The sequence below is a fragment of the Heloderma suspectum genome, chromosome 14 (genome assembly GCF_057233095.1).
Source record: "Heloderma suspectum isolate Gila_16-S chromosome 14, 16-S_ref, whole genome shotgun sequence".
Classification (NCBI taxonomy): Eukaryota; Metazoa; Chordata; class Lepidosauria; order Squamata; family Helodermatidae; genus Heloderma; species Heloderma suspectum.
The window spans coordinates 1,331,792-1,348,974 of NC_139471.1; the positions used below are offsets into that span (position 1 = coordinate 1,331,792).

Genomic DNA, 17,183 nt, shown 5'->3' on the forward strand with positions numbered 1-17,183 from the left:
CTATTTGTGTTCACTGCTTGCTCTGTGCAAACGGGAAGTGTGTGCAAATCAAGCAGTGAGTGAATGGGAGATTTGTGCAAATCTCCCCAAATTCATGCAGATCTTCTCCACAGACTAAAGCAGAGTTGATCCACCTTACTGAGGAAATTTGTGCAAATTTTGAACTGGGAACTGGGGCCAGGACAAATGTGTGTGTCTGGCAATTTGTGAATGTTTTCAGCAGACACGCGCTCTTGCTGGCGAATGGGGCAGGCGTGCATGTTTTGCGAGTAGGCACGAAATTCTCATACCTCCCTAGCTTTGAGGGGCTGAAATAAAAGGCTGTGGATGGCATGAAAAGGACCGACGGGGGTAGATGGCAGAGCGGGGCAGTCACAGGTTTGTGCAAGAGGGCGTCCCTGTGGATCATGCCGGTGTTAATGAGTAGAAGCGAGTCCCAGTTGGATTTTCGGCTGTAGTGTCAGAATCTCTCTGCCGGGCCTCATTGAATGGCAGCCTTCCAGGCATTTTAATTTTTTTTAAGTGCTGCTTGCTCTATTTTTGTTATGTTTCATGCTGCATCTCACAATCGCCTTCTCTGTGTCTTTAGCTGCTCAGTTATTTATCTCTTCTGAATGCTGAATTTTTGCTGCTGTTTTTGAAATACTACTTTTTGCTGTGTACAGTATTGGTTTTATCATTGGCTTCATGGTTGCTGTTTTGCTTTTGTTGTGTATGTTGCCCTGAGAGCTTTGGCTATAGGGCAACTCATACATGGAATGAATGAATGGGAAACAATTTTGAACCTCTCCCAGTAATGTATAAAAGCCCCTCTACTCTGCGAAGCAGCTGAAAAATAACTTAATACTTCCTAATAGCATGGTCATGTACCGGCCTCTGTAGGCTCTATCAACTCCCGTTCAATACATCCAATAGTGGTTTCAAGCCCCTTAGAAGCCCTTTTATGAGGGTGGCCATGTGTCCTCTTTTACCGAGGAGCGTCCTCTCTTTGAAGGTGTCCTCTATTTGCAGGCCTGCCCTGTCCAATTTCGGTTTAAAGATAAGGAACTATCAGAACTGTTGGCCCATCACCAGTTAGCACCTGTGTACCAGGCAAGTACACAGCTCACCTGGTCACAATCTTCCACACTATGGTGCGATCGGATGTATTTCTATTTCAGTTCTAAAACTTGTAAACATGTCTCAATTTGTATCTGCACATCTCAGTTAGCATGCGCTAATTTGATGCAAATCTGTGCTCTCTCTTGTATCCTTTTTGGTGATGCATTTCCTCTTTTTTGGTGCTTCCTGAGTGGCCTTTCTGGCTTTCTTTAGCAGCTTGTGCACCACCACTGCAGCTGAGCCGAAGGCGTGCAGAAAAGCGGCTGTGTTTAATGGCTCAGGGTGCAAAGTGTGATCGGAATTTCTGCAGTGAGAAAAGAGTTAATTTTGGGTGACCTGGTCAGGCTAGGAATGGAGGGGAAACAGGGTCAGGAGTGTGTGTGTGTGTGTGTGTGTGTGTGTGTGTTCAGAGGCTGTCCTTTAAAAGTATCCAAGTCCCCCCCTCCCATTTTTTTTTTTTTTAATCCAGAGGCTGAGTTGCATTCCCTGGAATGTTGCACCCCCCGGACATTGCCTTGAGACCACCAAACGCGTCCCATTGGGAAGGAGCAACGTTCTTTAATCAATTAGGCTTGCAGCCAGTTTCGGAAGACAAGCCCAGCGATGGCCGCTCAAACAAAACTTCCTTCGTTTCTACGAGGTCACAGTCTGACCTCATGTTTCCAAACCCGCTTCCTTTCTGCAGAGGTTTTGTATTATATGCAAGACTGGTAGGTGGGTGGGGGTGAGGGGGGAACCTTAGGGGCAAAAGGCTCCAGGTGGTTGAAGTCACACAGGGGAAGCCTGGATGCCCTGGATCAAGATCTGTGTGGCTACGAGGAGGGAAATTCAGCCATGCCTCTTTAAGAGGGACCTCCTGTCCTGCTCACTGAGGGGGCCGACTCTGCTCCCAGCGATTTGGCCGCTCTGCTTCTTTCCCTTATCAGGCCTGGCCTCTTCCTGTGGCACGTAGATGGTGCCGTTCTCAGGCCGGCTTCCCCGTCCCCCTCCCCAGATCTCCAGCTGCGGCACACAGATATCAGGCGGATGAAGCAACAGGGAGGATGCCAGTGACCAGGCCCGCTTGGGGTCTGGGAGAGCCGGTCGGAGCAACTCAGTTTGCCAAGGCAGGGAGGGGACAGGGCTGGTGGGCCTGTCAAGCGCAGGGCCCTCTGGGCAGGCTCCAAGTCCTCCAGAGAGAAGCCAAGATGTACGTTCTTACAGGCCTCTGGCTCCCTGCCCTACCCTCTCCAGTTGCCCCCCCCCCGGCTTTTCTTTCAGCACCACACTTCACATGATGCTGAGCCCAAGTGTTTCCAGAAGTGACACACACACTGCTTGTGAATGGCATGGCCAATTTCTCAGCAATTCTGGCTTACCACAATTTCGGAATGCGGCCTCCATGTCTATTCACATTGTGAAAGGAACTGGGGCAGGGGGGTGGGGGTGGCAGTAAAAGAACAACAACAAAAACACAGGTATTGTTTTGTCCTTGGGAACCACTTGTCAGATTTTGTGCATGTGTTCCGGTTAGCAGAACTCATGGGGGAAAGTTGGAGTTTAACTTTTTTTGGGAGGGAGCCAAAGTCAGCAACATAATTTCCACTTCATGAACATGCTTGAGGCATGTAATCGAATCAAAAAGAAATCTTGGTCAAAGATGTCCATCCTCTCCATCAGCCTCCACCCCAGAAGAGGCATGTAAAACTAAACGGAGTGCAGTAGAACAGACACAATGTCACAGTGTTGGAAAAACGAAACGAAGGTCCAAAGATCAGTGTAAGACGCAGGTAGTAAAAGTTAATAAAGCAGATGTGTTTATCTGTCTCTAAATCACGACAACTGTCCTGTCTGTTGGGTCTGGATTTCCCAGTTCACAGGCATTTGGTTGTTGAAACGGGTTTATAGAGAGAGCCAATGTAGTGCAGCGGATACAGATATCTTAGAATCATAGAATCATAAAATAGTAGGGCTGGAAGGGGCCTATAAGACCATTGAGTCCAACTCCCTGCTCAGTGCAGGAATTTAAGTCAAAGCATCCTGGGAGACTGCCATAAAAAAGTGGCCTGCAAATATTTTGAATGAATGAATGAATACATAAATAAGGTGGCAGGTGAGCTCAGCCCAACCCCATGCTCTGCCTGCTTTCTGAGATTTCGTTAGGTAGCATCGATCTCTGCAGCCTTGAGGGCTAGAAGCTTATTCTGGATTTTTTTTAATGTGTTTGTATTTTTACAATAGCGTTTATGACCTACCCTCCCAGAGTGAGACAGAAATAAATATAAAATAACCAATGTCAAGAATGGTTCTGAGCTCTCTTTCCTCCTGCCTGAACAAACAGAGACCTTGTACTTTATTGCAGCTGCAAAAAACACCCTCTGACTCGCTGAAACCTTTTCTGCTTTTATCTTCAGTCAGAGCTCAGCACACGGGCAATTACATCACTTCCAATTTGCCTGCAGCCCATTAAATGGCAGTTGAATGCAATTAAAAAGCCATGACGATCCCGGCCGTCCTGTAGGATTGCCTGCGGCCTATGGTTCCTCTCAGTGTGGCTCAGAGAAGCCCTTGAGGTCGTGGTGATGGCTCTGCCATTGTCTCAGCATGGTGGAGCCCTCTTAGAGAAAAGTGGTGCAGGCCAGGCAGGTGACCCATCTCCAGTGTTGGGGTTGTGTTGGCAACGTATGGATCAGAGGATTATTAGTAGTAGTAGCAGCAGTAGTACGACTATGTTTTATATCCTGCTTTTTCCCCTCTTGCAAGGAATCCAAGGAAACATACACGATCCACCTCCTCTCCATTCTATCCCCACAACAGCCCTGCGAGCTAGGTTGGGCTGAGAGTCAGTGACTGGGCCAAGCTCACCCAGTGGGCTCCATAGCAGCGTGGGATCGGAACCTGGATCTCCTGAGTTCCAGTCCAACACTGTTAACCTCTACACCACACTGGCTCTCTTTAGCATGATGTTGTGTCTTATTTTGGCATTTTGCATTTAGAATTACGCTCATGGCAAAGGCTGAACCTGTGGTTTCTCGATCGACTCAGACAAGTGGCTAAAACAGGGTCCCGGGGCCACCAGGGGCTGTGTGCACCCCAGCTGCTGACTTGCCACTGAAATTTGGCAGCAGTTCAGTGGTGGCAAAAGCTGCAGTGTTGCGTTTAAAGCCCTGTTTTAAAGTCAAGCTGCACCCCCAGGGGAGGGCAGCTTTCCATTAAAGCAAGGAACATGCTCCCCTTGCACCTTGCTTTAATGTGAACAGGCAGCTTTTTTGCCACTGCTGCACCGACACTGCTGAAATTCAGTGGCAGCAGTGGGGCCGCAAAAAGGCCGGAAGAGCAAAGGTTGCCCACGGGCCACTTGCTACCCCATGCTGGTCCAGTCAAATGCCACCCCAGTGCCTCTCCAATGATCCGAGGAAGCGCCATTGCCCATCCTTCTAATTTCCTCTTGCCTTTTCATCTCCCCTGCTGCTCTGTTTTTCTTGGGGTTGTTGTTCACACTGTTAATTGTAGACAAAAGTAGCTGCCCTAGTATTTCTTGATAAGGCATTCATTTGAATTTTACTTCTTTCATGCCACCCTTAGCTTTTATCCGCATTTTATGGATCTGGAAAATGAAAAAGCCCACCTGAGGCCCAGAAACAGTAACTGGTCCAAGGATGCTCAGGGAGGTTGAGCTAGGAGCTGATCCCGGGTCTTCCAGGTCCAAGATTGATTTACTCCCCTGTGGCCATGCAAATGAGAGCTGTCGTGCAGTCAGAATCCTGAACATTCTAGCTCTCACTTTTAAAAAGATTAAGTTTCTAGCCCCTCATGCTTGGTGGTGGGGAAAGTGTCACATCATGCCAGGCCCAGCACGGGTGAAGGGATAACTTTGTTTTGCATCTGACTTGACTAGATAGTGGTGTAACTTCTTCAATAAACTGAAATTATGCTGATCGTTGAAATATACTGGCTGAGCCAGGGGTTCCCAACCATTGTGGGCCGGTGGGCACATTTGGAATTTTGAGAGTGTCATGGGTGCTCTCACAAAATGGCTGCCTTTGGGAGAGGGCTTGTCCATTCATAATATGGCTGCCACGGTGGGTGTGGCCAGCCACAAAACATTCATTTCTTAGGAGTGCTGAGGCTAAAAGAAAAGTCACTTGTCCCAAAACCAGAGGTGGAGTCTGAGCTCCAAAACACAAAACCATCTCTTTGGAGCCCAAATGAAGATGGTGCTGGAGAATGGACCCTTCGCTTTGCAGGATGCCAGCCTCCCAGTTAAAACATAATGTAGTTTTTTAAAATCTTAAGAAATAAAATAAAAATCTGGACAGGCAGGGACCCCTTCTCGTGCCAAGGAAAAGGTCTCCAGGCACCACATTGGAGACCCCTGGGGTAAAGGGAGAGGATTGGAGTTTTTTTTTTAGAATAACAAGAGGTGTGACATAGCTACTATGAAATGTGATGGATCTCTGGCACTCGTATTAGGGATGTGCAAACTCACCTGTGTCGGGGTTCTCCAGACACCCGCCCAGCCCCTTCCACCTGCTTGCTGGTCCCCAGACTGCGCTTGAGCTCCTCCCATGCTCGGTGAGCAGCCTACAGTCACCCCAGTGGCCTTGTCAAGCTCCACGGTCGCCATTTTTTTTAAAAAAATAAAATGGCGATAGCAAAAATGCGCATGTTTCTGTGTGCACGAAAATGTGCATTTTTGTGAATGCGCATATTCGCATTTGCAAAAGTGCACATTTTTGCAAATGTATGTTTGTGTGTGCAAATTCGCATTTTTGCATATGTGAATGCATGCATTGGCAAAATATGCATTCTTGCACATACGAAAACATGGACATTCTTGCGATCGCCATTTCATTTCTCAAAAAATGGCTACCACGAAGCTTGATGAGGCCCCTGGGGTGAATGTAGGCCATTCGCCAAGCGCAGGCAGTGGGCGATTAGGGGCAGGGGCTCGGCAAGCGGGGCTTGGGGTGCAGGTAGGTGCGGTTCCGCTGGATTCCCGGACTGAATCTGGTGCTCGCGCCATCCCTAATTCTTATTCAGAACATGGAAGTTATGCTGGTTAGCATGGAGATTTGGTCTTAAAACGCTTCTCTCATTTTCTGTTCCCGATTCACAACACTTAAAAGTTGCGCTGGCCAAAATGCCTTTAGGGTGTGGATGTGGAGTTTGTACCTAATCTTTGGATTTACGTGCCACGTGCACTTGTTTTGCAGAGTGCAGTAATGTCTGACTGACTCTGAGAGTGAATCTTTCAAAACTGTTTTGGCAATGCCAAAGGCGATGCCGCTAGATCCCGTGACTGGTCCATTTGGCTTGCGCATGGGTGTATTGTGCAGGGAGTTTGCCCTGTGATTTGCGTAGCTTCGCCAACAGAAGGGGGATCAAATCGAGGTGAAACTCTGAACACCCTCGCAGTATCCATGCCATTCCAATTTGGTATCTCTCTCCAATCCTCTTCAGCAGAAAGGAATTGAATTCAGCTCTCGGGTAAGGGCTACTTCACACAGCCCATAGTTAAACTCTGGAATTCGATGCCACAGGATGTAGTGATGGCCACCAGTTCGGGTGCTTTTAAAAGGAGACCAATTCATGGAGGAGAAGGCTCTCCATGGCTACTAGTCCTGATGGCTATATGCTACTACCTCTGGTACCAGAGGCAGCGTGCCTATGTGCACCAGTTGCTGGGGAACACGGGTGAGAGAGTGGTGTTGCACTCGTGCCCTGCTTGTGGGTTCCTGGTCAACAGCTGGTTGGCCTCTGTGTGAACAGAATGCTGGACTGGATGGACTTTGGTTTGATCTAGCACCAGGGCTCTTCTTAAGTTCTTACCCTCCCTCAGAAGCAGTGCTGTAGTGGTACATTTAGAAGGGCAGTTGCAGTCCCCTGATTTTTGGAGAGTCCAAAAATGCAGGCAGCAGTGTCGATCCATCTCAGCAAACCAGTGCTAGGAGTTTTCATCTCCACCAGAAGGAGATCTTTTGTAAAGCTAATGGATCTTAGCTGCCTGTTCCAGACCAAGCTACCCCCAAATGCTTTGCCTTGACAGGGAACAATTTATTGTTGCTGGGAGAATCCATTTCTCCCCAGCTACTGTGAGGGTTGCAGCTAAGCTCAGAGGGCACAGGGAAGTCTGAGGGGGAGGCACTGCTAATAAAAAAGTTCCGGCACTGCAACCCCGTGAGCCCTGTTCCATGACACAACTCCTCAGAAGAGCCTTTGCAGAAGTTGAAATTACTTGGTGTGATTGAAAGGAGCCAAGCCCAGAGCATTGTGCAGAGACCCAACCGACAGCCTCCTCTGGGTGGATGGTGATTCTTCTGCACCTCTGCATGCAGAAGAAGTGAATGCTCCAGACATCTCTGATTCAGAGCTACATCAAAATTATCCACTCCCAACACAAGCTGATAGGAAGAAGGCAAAACCAGAGCAGTGACTCGGTCAGAGGTGCACCGTGCATCTCCCTCTGTGGGTGGGTAATTTAGTCTTCCAGGACCTTTTCCTTTTTTTCATTCCTTTCTCTTTGCATACAGGTTGAGAATGGCTGGGTGAAAATGCAAGAGACTGCCCTGGTTTGGAACTTGTGATATGGGGAATTGGTGCCTTATTTATCCACTTAGCAGTTTTCAAATGGAATGAGCTCGAATTTCTCTGCATAATGGCAATGCACAGAGGTTTTAGGAATGTGTCAAGATCTTCTAATGCAGAAGAAAATAGGTGCAATTTAAGGAGAGGAGGGTGCTGTGCTACTGTGTTCCCGTGGGGTTTGAAAACCGGGAAGCTCGCAACACGTACTTCATTTTAAAAATGTCCGGAAGAGCCGTGTTCGCTGGTGCTGAGCCTGATCTTGTGCGGCTCCTGTTCATTCAAGGAAGCTGGAGCAGCACGGCCCGCATTTTCTGCCGTGGGCACTGCGGTGCTCAGCTGATCATTCCTCAGATGGTTTGCCTCTTGGCAGGAAGCTGGAGAAGACAGGCCTTGCTGGAAACTCTCAGTCCATACTGTACTCTCAGAAGATCCAGATCCTTCCCCAAGGAAAGTTGAATTTGGCACCCTGAATTAAGTATATAAATGAGGTTTGTTTTTTAATATCTTCCCTTATTTGAATATTTAAGGCACAATCCTATTATGCATGTTTACACAGGAAAAAGGCCTACAACTCCCAGCATCCCCCATCCAGATGTCTGGGATTTCACTTCTCAGCATCCCTATCCAGGTGCGCCAGATGTCTGGGACTACACCACCCAGCATCCCCAGCCTTATGTCTGGGACTACAACTCTCAGCATCCCCCCATCCATGCTGGCTGGGGCATGCCGGGAGTTGTAGGACTTTTTTCTGTCTACACATCCTGTACATAGGACTGTGCCCTAAATCTGCTTTTGCTAGTTATGGAGAGGGGCAAGACCAGTGAAAAAATTATTCAGCCACCCTTCCAGCTCCGTCAGGCTGTTGGGAGTCCAGTTCTGCTGGGATTGCAGAGTCTGTCATCTGCTGGGAGCATCCTTCTTTGGGGACTGCAGAATTCCGCTGGTATCACAGAACTGCTGTGATTCAGGCGGCAGCAGGGGCGGCAACAAGAGCAACGGCAACAGCAGGGACCGACCCCTCCCCCAAAGCCCTGCGGCCATGGCGGAGTGGATGTGGTGCACGGGCTGCATGCTCAGCACCCCTGCTCTAAGCTGAAAAGGCTCAAATGTTTTAGCCCTCTTTTCCCATAGGGAAGATGTCCTGACCACCTTGGCTGCCAGTTTGCACCTTTTCCAGCTCTACGACATCCTTTTTGAGAAGGAGCAACCACAGCTCTACACCCTGCCCCAAATGTGGTGGAATTCCATTTAAAAATAATAACAATTTCATTTTTATTTTTGCAAAGGGCTGGTGTCAAGGGTAGGCATGGTGGGGCACCTGCCGAGGGCTGATACCCCAGCAGGGACCCACTGGCAAGAGCCCCCTGGAGTTGCTCCTCCTCTTCCCCATTGCAGCTTATTTGTTGGCCTGCCACCCGCGCTGGCCTGGACCACGGCTGCGGTGAGAAAGCAGAGCAGGAGGTGCCGCGGCCGCCTGGCTGCCTGGCGCTCCGCCTGTCCAGTGAGCAACTGGGAGCAATGATGAGGAAGAGGAGGCGGGGCGAGAGCAGCTGGCGCCCATGGTGGTGAGTGGGCAACTCACTGGCGGAGGGGCCCATCGAGGGTGCCTTGCCCAAGGGCCCCCGAAACCTGGAGCTGGCATTGCTTGGACATGCCAGGGGCTTCACTGAGGGAGGGGGCCCATTGAGTGGGTCTTGTCCATGGGCCCCCCAAAACCTCGAGTCGGCACTGATTTCACAGTATCACTTAACTAATTTGATTTTGGAATTAGCGTAAGTGTCAACCCTGTCAGTGATTAAATATTTGTTGTTGTTCTAATGAAGTTAAGGCTTTATTATTATTTGCAATATTTGGTGGGTCGACTGATTGACCATTTGGACCAGACACTCATCCAGCCCTACCAGCATCCTGCCTGCTTCTCTGCGCCCCCGCTGAAGCGTGGCCCCACCAATAGTTGTGCGGATGACATCTGGTGATGCCAAGGAGTTTTGCTCTTCCCTTTTGTGCTGGGTTTCTCTCCACTCCTTCCTCCCCTTTCAAGACTGCTGTTCCAGCAGAACATGTCCTGGCACATTGGAATGCGTCTGCTCATGTAAGCAGGATGAGTAAGAGAAGCCAGCTTTTTTTGGCAGGGGGGTGCTGGGAGTGAGAGGGTTTGACTATCTTGCTTCTGCTCATTTCAGTGCTGAATGTTTAAGGAAGGTTCACAGAATCATGACCGTTGTGTGTTGTCCGTCAGGGCTAAGGTAGCAACCTGCCAAGATGTCCGAGGATTTATTTTACTTATTTCACACATTTGTAGTGTCAATATGATGGTTTCCAGAGCTGCTAATGCAAGCACATACAATAAGCAAGAAAACCACAAATAACAAACACAATTGCAAAGAACAAAACTGAATCCAAAAATAAAACCACACAGATATGATTGCAGTATAAAAATGAAATATATCGGCAGAGATTGGACTAGAAAGCTGGGAGAATAAAGGAAAGTCTTTGCCTGGTACTCAGAGTATCAAAAATTTGGATCTTGGTGCGCCGCTCTGGGCAGGATTAGGAATGGGCGAACGAGTGATGTTCAAGGTGGCCAGCAGTCTCCAAACCTTGTCTTGCCACCTGTCTTGTGTCCGATTTGTGTTCATGATAGTTGCTCGCTCTGTGTGAACAGGAAACTTGTGCAAATTGAGCAGTGATTGAATAGGAGATTTGCACAAGTTTCCCCAAATTTGTGCTAGTTTCCGAATTTGCGCAACTTTCCTCCATGGACTAAAGCAGGGTTGATTCAATCTACAGATGAAATTTGCACAAATTAGGACATTTGCGCAAATAGAACACGGAGTTGGGATCAAAACAAATGCACCACGTGTTCAACAATTTACAGATATTTTTGGCAGACACGTGCTTGCGCTCTCATTCGGAGCTTTGAACAGGGCGTGCTGACATGTCTTGTGAGCAAAAATGAAATTCTCATACTCCCTAGGCAGGATGCCTCAACTGAAAAGACTTTCTTCCTAATCACCACCCAGTTGTTTAAGCACCAGTGAGATGGGTTCCCATTGCCTGGTCCCGGGCATCTGTATTCTGAGCTATTTCCAGTTTGCAAAGAGCAGCCATCCAAGGAAATCCCACCCACAGTGCATTACGGTCTGCTAACCTGGAGGTTACCAGGGCACGGACCCATCCAGGAGGGACGAGAGCAGATGCAATGACCTTAGTTGGCGAAAGGTGCTGGAGGCAGTTGAAGTAGGGTGGCCATGTGTCCTCTTTCATAGAAGACAGTCCTTTATTTGGGGGATGCCAGAGGTCTGCCCTGTATTGGAAGGCGTCCTCTGCTGGAAGGTCCGTCTTGTCCAATTTCGGGTGAAAGATAAGGAACCATCAGAACTGTTGCCCAACACCTGTTAGCAGTACCTGGGCAGCAGACTCAACAGGCAGGCACACAGCTCACCTGGTCACAGTCATCTGCACTATAATGAGACAAGCTGTATTTCCATTTAAATTGTGATTCTTATTTATAGCTGGTGAGCGAGGCATCCCCAGCTCGGCCTTCTCGCCACCACCACTGGCTGGGCCGGAATGAGAGATGAAAAAAAAAACAGGTTGCAGTGGGGAAGAGGAGGAGCGAGGCCGGGGGGCGCGTCTCAGTGGGCCCCTGTGGGGGTGTGGGCCTGTGGCAGGTGCCTGACCATGCCGAACCTTGGCACCAGCCCTGCAGTCTGTTCACTGACGTCATGCAGCCATTCCCAAGCACTGTGATCAATGCATGAATCAGTCGAAGCATGAAGGGCTCCTGTGAGGCCAGCGTTCCCACCCACACAGCGAGGCAGCCTGTTTTGCTCGGGTGTGAATCACTGGCTGGAAATCCTGCCACAACACTGTATGCATCTATGATGGATGGGTCCAGTCGCTCTCAATGCAGAGGGGCGGCTGTATCTCTGCACGAGTCACTGCTCAGGGTTCATCTCCTTCCAGACAGGAGGCATGTGCAGAGCACTGACTCATATAGAGAAACAATAGATAGGGTCAGACTCCTTGGACAGTGGGTCGTTCTTACTCTTGTACTCTTAGCAGGAAACCTTTTGGGGGTGTTGTGTAGACTGACCATATGCCCAGTTTCAATAGCCCTAGCTGGCAAAGTCTGCACGATGTTGGCGTAATGAACCCTCTGCAGCTGAGGTGCTTCCCTGCAGTCGGCCTGTCCAGTGATCCCATTCGCAGGGAGCAGGAGCGGACCCTGATGGTGCAGGGCCGCCCCCCCAGTTCGCATCTGAGCAGCAGACTCCACGGGCAGGTCCCCTGGGCCCCTGGGCCCCGTCTTCTACACTATGGCAATGTGGGTTGTGTTTCCAAATGAATTATGTCTACATTTGCATCTGCCTAAATTAGCCTGTGCACATTTATGCAAACCTGAGTCTTTTTTTGGAGGAGGAGGAGGAGGTATTTCCTGGGGGGGGGGGCGGGATTTATAGGTGGCCACCCTAAGTGGAAGCTGCTTGGACCTCAAGCGGAAAAAGCTGGACCTAGGGGAGCCTGCAGCCTCCAGAGCCTCCCAGTGTCCCTCCCAGTGCTCCAGAGGGCAAAATGGAGTTCCAGTTGCTGTGAGCTACATTCGTCAAAGAGAAGGAGCTTGAGTTAGAGATACTGGGTGGGGGAGGGGGTGGAGATTATGGTTGTATAATATCTTGACCGCAGTTCCAGATGAACCACACCAGCAGTGGTCATGAAGGAGCGGGGAAAAACTGCCCCTGCAGAAACACCATCTTCTGTGTAACTATGACACATGCATAACGAGATGCCATTGCTAACGTTCATGTCTGCCTTCCGCAGTCTGGTGCCCTGCAGAGATTTGCTCCATGGTGCCTAGGCACGCTTACTCAGAAGCAGGGGTGTATGAGAATCCCCCCATCCACTGCAGCCTTTACTGGGGAAGACCAGAAGTGGAGGATGAAACTGACAAGGATGTTGACAAGAGGGGAATGTGCCTCCCCAGGGCTACGTAGCGGACAAGCAGACTTGCGATCATGCACGCTTGCACAAGACCACCAATAAAATAAAAATAAAAATTGCGACCCCATTTGCCTGAACTTTAAGACCCCTCCAATCCAATCTGCACAAATTACCATTCGCACAAATCACAGGACCCCGCCCCCACCCCCAAAATGTGCAAAAGATTTCCGGAACTGGGGAAAAAATCCACTACCGTCTGCTGCCACTTACCAGAATGGAAACACTACAGAATCCCATCCAGCTTAAATGGAATGGAACTCCCAGCATTGCATGTCCCTACTTAGAAGTAAGCCCTACTAACTAGGGTGGCCACATGAATTGCCAAAAGAGAGGAAATGCATCACCCCCCAAAAGGACAAAAGAGGATGCACGTTTGCACATGCAAATGTATACATATAGATGGCAGTTTAGGAATCATTAGAACTGAAATGGAAATACAGTCAATCTTGCTGTAGCGCAGAAGGTTGTGACCAGCTTGGGAGGGTAGGCTTTGGAGGTCTTTAGGCAAAGGCAATGGAGGGAGGGAGGGAGGGAGGGAGGGAGGGGGAGATGGCAAATGAGTTGCCCCCCTCTTTTCTGATGGATGTGCTGACGGCGACTTGGGGGCCCTCTGGGCAAGAAGTGAGGCCAGAGGGCCGATTCCAGGGTCCTGTGGGGGATGTGCCCTGTAATCCCTTCCTTTCTTCATGTGTCACAAATATGTTCAGCTGCTGCCTTTGTTCCTGGCCAGGGAGCCGGTGGTGTGCTTTTCCCAAAGCGGTAGACATAACAGGATTACAAGCGCTGAGAGAGAGAGAGAGAGAGAGAGAGAGAGGTGCCTTTCCTTCTTAAGCCCTCCTAGACAACAGCCCTCCAAACGGATCCCCCAGTATTCAATGTGCACCAGAGTCGGAAGGGATTAGGACGCCAAAGCGGCTCTTAATTTGCTCTCCTTCACCTGTGGCTGGCTGGCAGCATCCTTTGGAGGACAAACTGAGAATGGAGAATCAGCCTCACTGAGCAGAGAAGATGTCAGGTGTAGGCCTGTGAAGCTGTCTGGGTGATGCTGGACTGGTCACTTCTTCTCCACCTAGCCTACCTCATAGGGTCGTTGTGTGAGGATACATTTTTGAGCGAGGGCGGGGTGGGGGCATGCACCATCCCAAACTCCTTGGAAGAAAGGCAGGATACAACAAAAGCTGCAGTGTGTTAAAAATAGGAGGCAAAGGTAATTTTGGGGCCCTTTTCATCTTTGGGTCCAACGTCCAGAATCAACCCTCCTTCAGCATCCCAATCAGAGCTCAGGACGCCCAGGCAAGATGAAGTTCTCTTCTCTTCTTCTTTTCAAACGGAGCCATCTGGGCTTTCCTTTCCTTTTTCTGCATGCCCAAAGTGCTATTTAGTGGGGTCAGATAGGAGCACTGAGAGGGAAGAACTCAGTCTCCTGAATTCCCGTCAAGGATGGTTTGGAAAGGTCCACAAAATAAACCCGTGCGGTGGGGGGAGAGGGTGGCTGCTCTCCAGCGGATGGGATGGATGTTGAGGAAATAGGCCAGGAACTGCTCCAAGTCTCCTTCCCAGAAAGCTGGAAGCTGACTTTTAAATTCTCACCATCAATCTCCTCACTCGGCTCAGTCCATGACTGAAGAGGGCCTGGGCTGAACTGAGAGCTGGAGCGGGGGGGAGTTGAACCTGCTCCCACAAACACTGATGTAAAATATTCACCAGATGTGTGAACAGAAGTAACACCCTCCAATAGTTCACAGAAGAAAAGAAGGGCTCTTCACTCGCCTAGTTCTGCTCATGCAGATATGTTTCCTCAGAAGCAAGTCCTGCTGGGCCTGATGGAGGTGGGGTGGCCAGGTGTCCTCTTTTACAGAGGACCGTCCTCTGTTGGAAGGGCGGTCCTGTCGAATTCCAGTTTAAGGATAAAAAACTATCAGAACTCTCTTGCCCGTCGCCACTTAGCAGCAGACTGAACAGGCAGGCGCTCCGCTCACCTGGTCACGGTCGCCTGCGCTGTGGAGAGGTTGACTGGGTGTCTGTCTGAGTTCTAATGACGGCTGCAGGATTGCATGCATGCCGGATGAAGCCTCCTCTGCTCTCCCTCCACCAGCCGTCGGAGACTTAGCTTCCAGAGACGCTGAATTACCGCTATGCACACGTATGCTGCTGCAGCTGACCCCGAAGGGCCAAAGCGGAGAGGACACGGAGTCTGCCAAGAAATGGTGTCACTTTTATTTTTACGCCTGAGTCGATGGAAGGGGCCCAGTCTCGATTTTCAAAGCCACCCCTCTGCACACTAGAATACCAGTCCCGGTCGGGGGCCCTGCTCATACCCCAGAACAAAAACGAAAAGGTGCCGCGGCTGCTCAACACACATTTAAGGTCATCTCTGTTTTGGCCCTAACGCAGCATTTGAACGGAGTCCCTTCATTTCCCCCTGAAGGTACGTTCAGGGCAGTGACTCACCCGGGGCAGGGATCAGAACACCGGAAGTGTGCCCCATAAATAGGGGCACCGGAAGCATATAGAACAGTTGCTGAATTTTCAGTGGATATTTGGTTTCTGTATTTAGCATCCAATGACATCAGGTGCCAAGATTTTCTGTTTGTTTATTGATTACAGGAATGTCTACACTGCCCTTCGATCGGAATTCCAGTGGTGGTTTTATTGTGTATTTGTAACTTTAGAATTATGGCTTTTAGCAGTGTTAATGTGTTTTTAATGTTGTGTTTAGATGGGTTCATACCTGCTCTGGGTGCCTTGAGAAGAAGGGTGGGATATAAATATTGATAAAATAATGATAATGATAATAATAAGCTCTCTTTTTATGCCGCCTTAAAATCTCATATGATGAAGGGCAGTCTAACAATGCCCTAAATAAATAACTGCTCCTACCCCCACCCCAGTTTACAATCTCGCTCCCGCATTCAGAACTAACGGCCGTCTCCAAGTGGTCTCCAAAGGTGGGCCCACATGGAACGCAATGCAGTAGTCTAACCTGGAGGTTACCAGGCTGTGGATTCCTAAGGCTGGGCTGTCTTTGGCAGCTGATATTTTACTATTGGCCTGCTATGCGGTTTAGTGCCTTGCTGTTATCTGATAGTGTCCTACAACAACGTTTGGCAACTGACAGGACACAGACTGTAGGATTGAATGCGATATCGTGTTTCCTATTGTTTTTATGGCTAGCCTGTGCCCAAGGGATGGGGAGTTGTCATGACATGGGACAAAGAAATGTGGATGTTAAGGATGTGCCAATTATCCCTCCCTCACTTGTGTGGGGGACCATTCGCCCCCCATGAAAGGAGGGCATCTTTGGGGACTTTTGGAAGGAGGGGCAACATTTTAAGAGCTGGATCCAGATTTCAGCGTGATCCGCTGGCCTGCTGGAAGTGGACCGCCTCGCCCCCTCCTTCTCACAGCAGCCCCTCCAGCTTTGAGCATTCTTCTCCTCAGAAAGGTGACTCTGTTTTTGCAATATTAAATTTCAAATTATGGAATGATCTCCCCGAGGAGGCCCGCCTGGCGCCAATGTTGGTATCTCTCCGGCGCCAGGTCAGGACCTCTCTCTTCTCCCAGGCATTTGGCAGCATATCTTAATCGGTCCTGGGATGCCTTATGGTTGTGTTTGTTTGCTTTGAGATTGTTTGCTTGAAGTTGTTTTAGATACATGTTTCTTTTGTGCATATTGTCTGTTTCATGTGTTTTTTATGTAAACGGTTTTTAATCTCTGTATACTATATTTTTAATGTTTTTAATCTTTGTAAACTGCCCAGAGAGCTTTAGCTATTGGGCGGTACAGAAATGATGACGATGATGATGATGACAATGATGATACTACCATGTTGGAGAGGCGTCTTTCTTATTTCAAGATCGCTCTTCTTGGGGATCAAAGGGCTGGTGGAAGTGTGGGCAGCTTCTGTTCCCTTTTCCAACTCACCGTGCTCCTTTCTTCCTTTTGCTCGACAGATTTCTCTGCCCAAGTCAACTCTACCTCCTTAAGTTCTCCGACGGGCCGTGGGCCTATGAACGCACCTTCCCTCCACCCACCCATGGGCCCTGGCATCGGCGGCTCCTTGGGGTCTCCTGGCCAGCTCCACTCCCCCATCGGCACGCTGAGCTCGCCCATCAACGGCATGGGGCCGCCATTCTCCGTCATCAGCTCCCCAATGGGGGCTCACTCAATGTCTGGACCGTCCACCCCTGGCCTTGGCTTTGGAACCGGCAGCCCACAGGTGAGTGGCCCCGCGGTGGGGGGACTGTGTGGCCGAGCCAGAGCCCTCTTCCTCAGGGTGTGGGCTTCTGCTCTGGGGACACCCGAAGAGGCTACTGCAGAGTTGGGAAGGTGCAGGAAAGGGCTGCTGAGATGATCGAGGAGCTGGAGCATCTCCCCGATGAGGAAAGGTGATGGCATCTGGGACTTCTTGGCTTAGGAAAAAGGCGAGTGGGAGGAAACACAGGAGAGGTGTACAGAATTATGCCTGGTGTGGAGAAAGTGGAGGGGGAGAACTTTTTCTCCCTGTCCT

General features: G+C 49.7%; 1 protein-coding gene across 6 annotated transcripts in view; it reads left to right on the top strand.

The window, feature by feature from the left end:
• Positions 1–17,183, top strand: part of RXRA (retinoid X receptor alpha) — a 166,374-nt gene that overhangs the window by 100,706 nt on the left and 48,485 nt on the right. For 4 of the 6 annotated variants that reach the window (XM_084821108.1, XM_084821111.1, XM_084821110.1 and 1 more), the window contains one exon: positions 16,627–16,892. In XM_084821108.1, the coding sequence (XP_084677234.1) occupies positions 16,627–16,892 (266 nt within the window). Of the gene's footprint in view, positions 1–16,335; positions 16,893–17,183 lie in introns of those variants that run through there. The other 2 variants (XM_084821107.1, XM_084821109.1) reach the window with 1 other exon arrangement.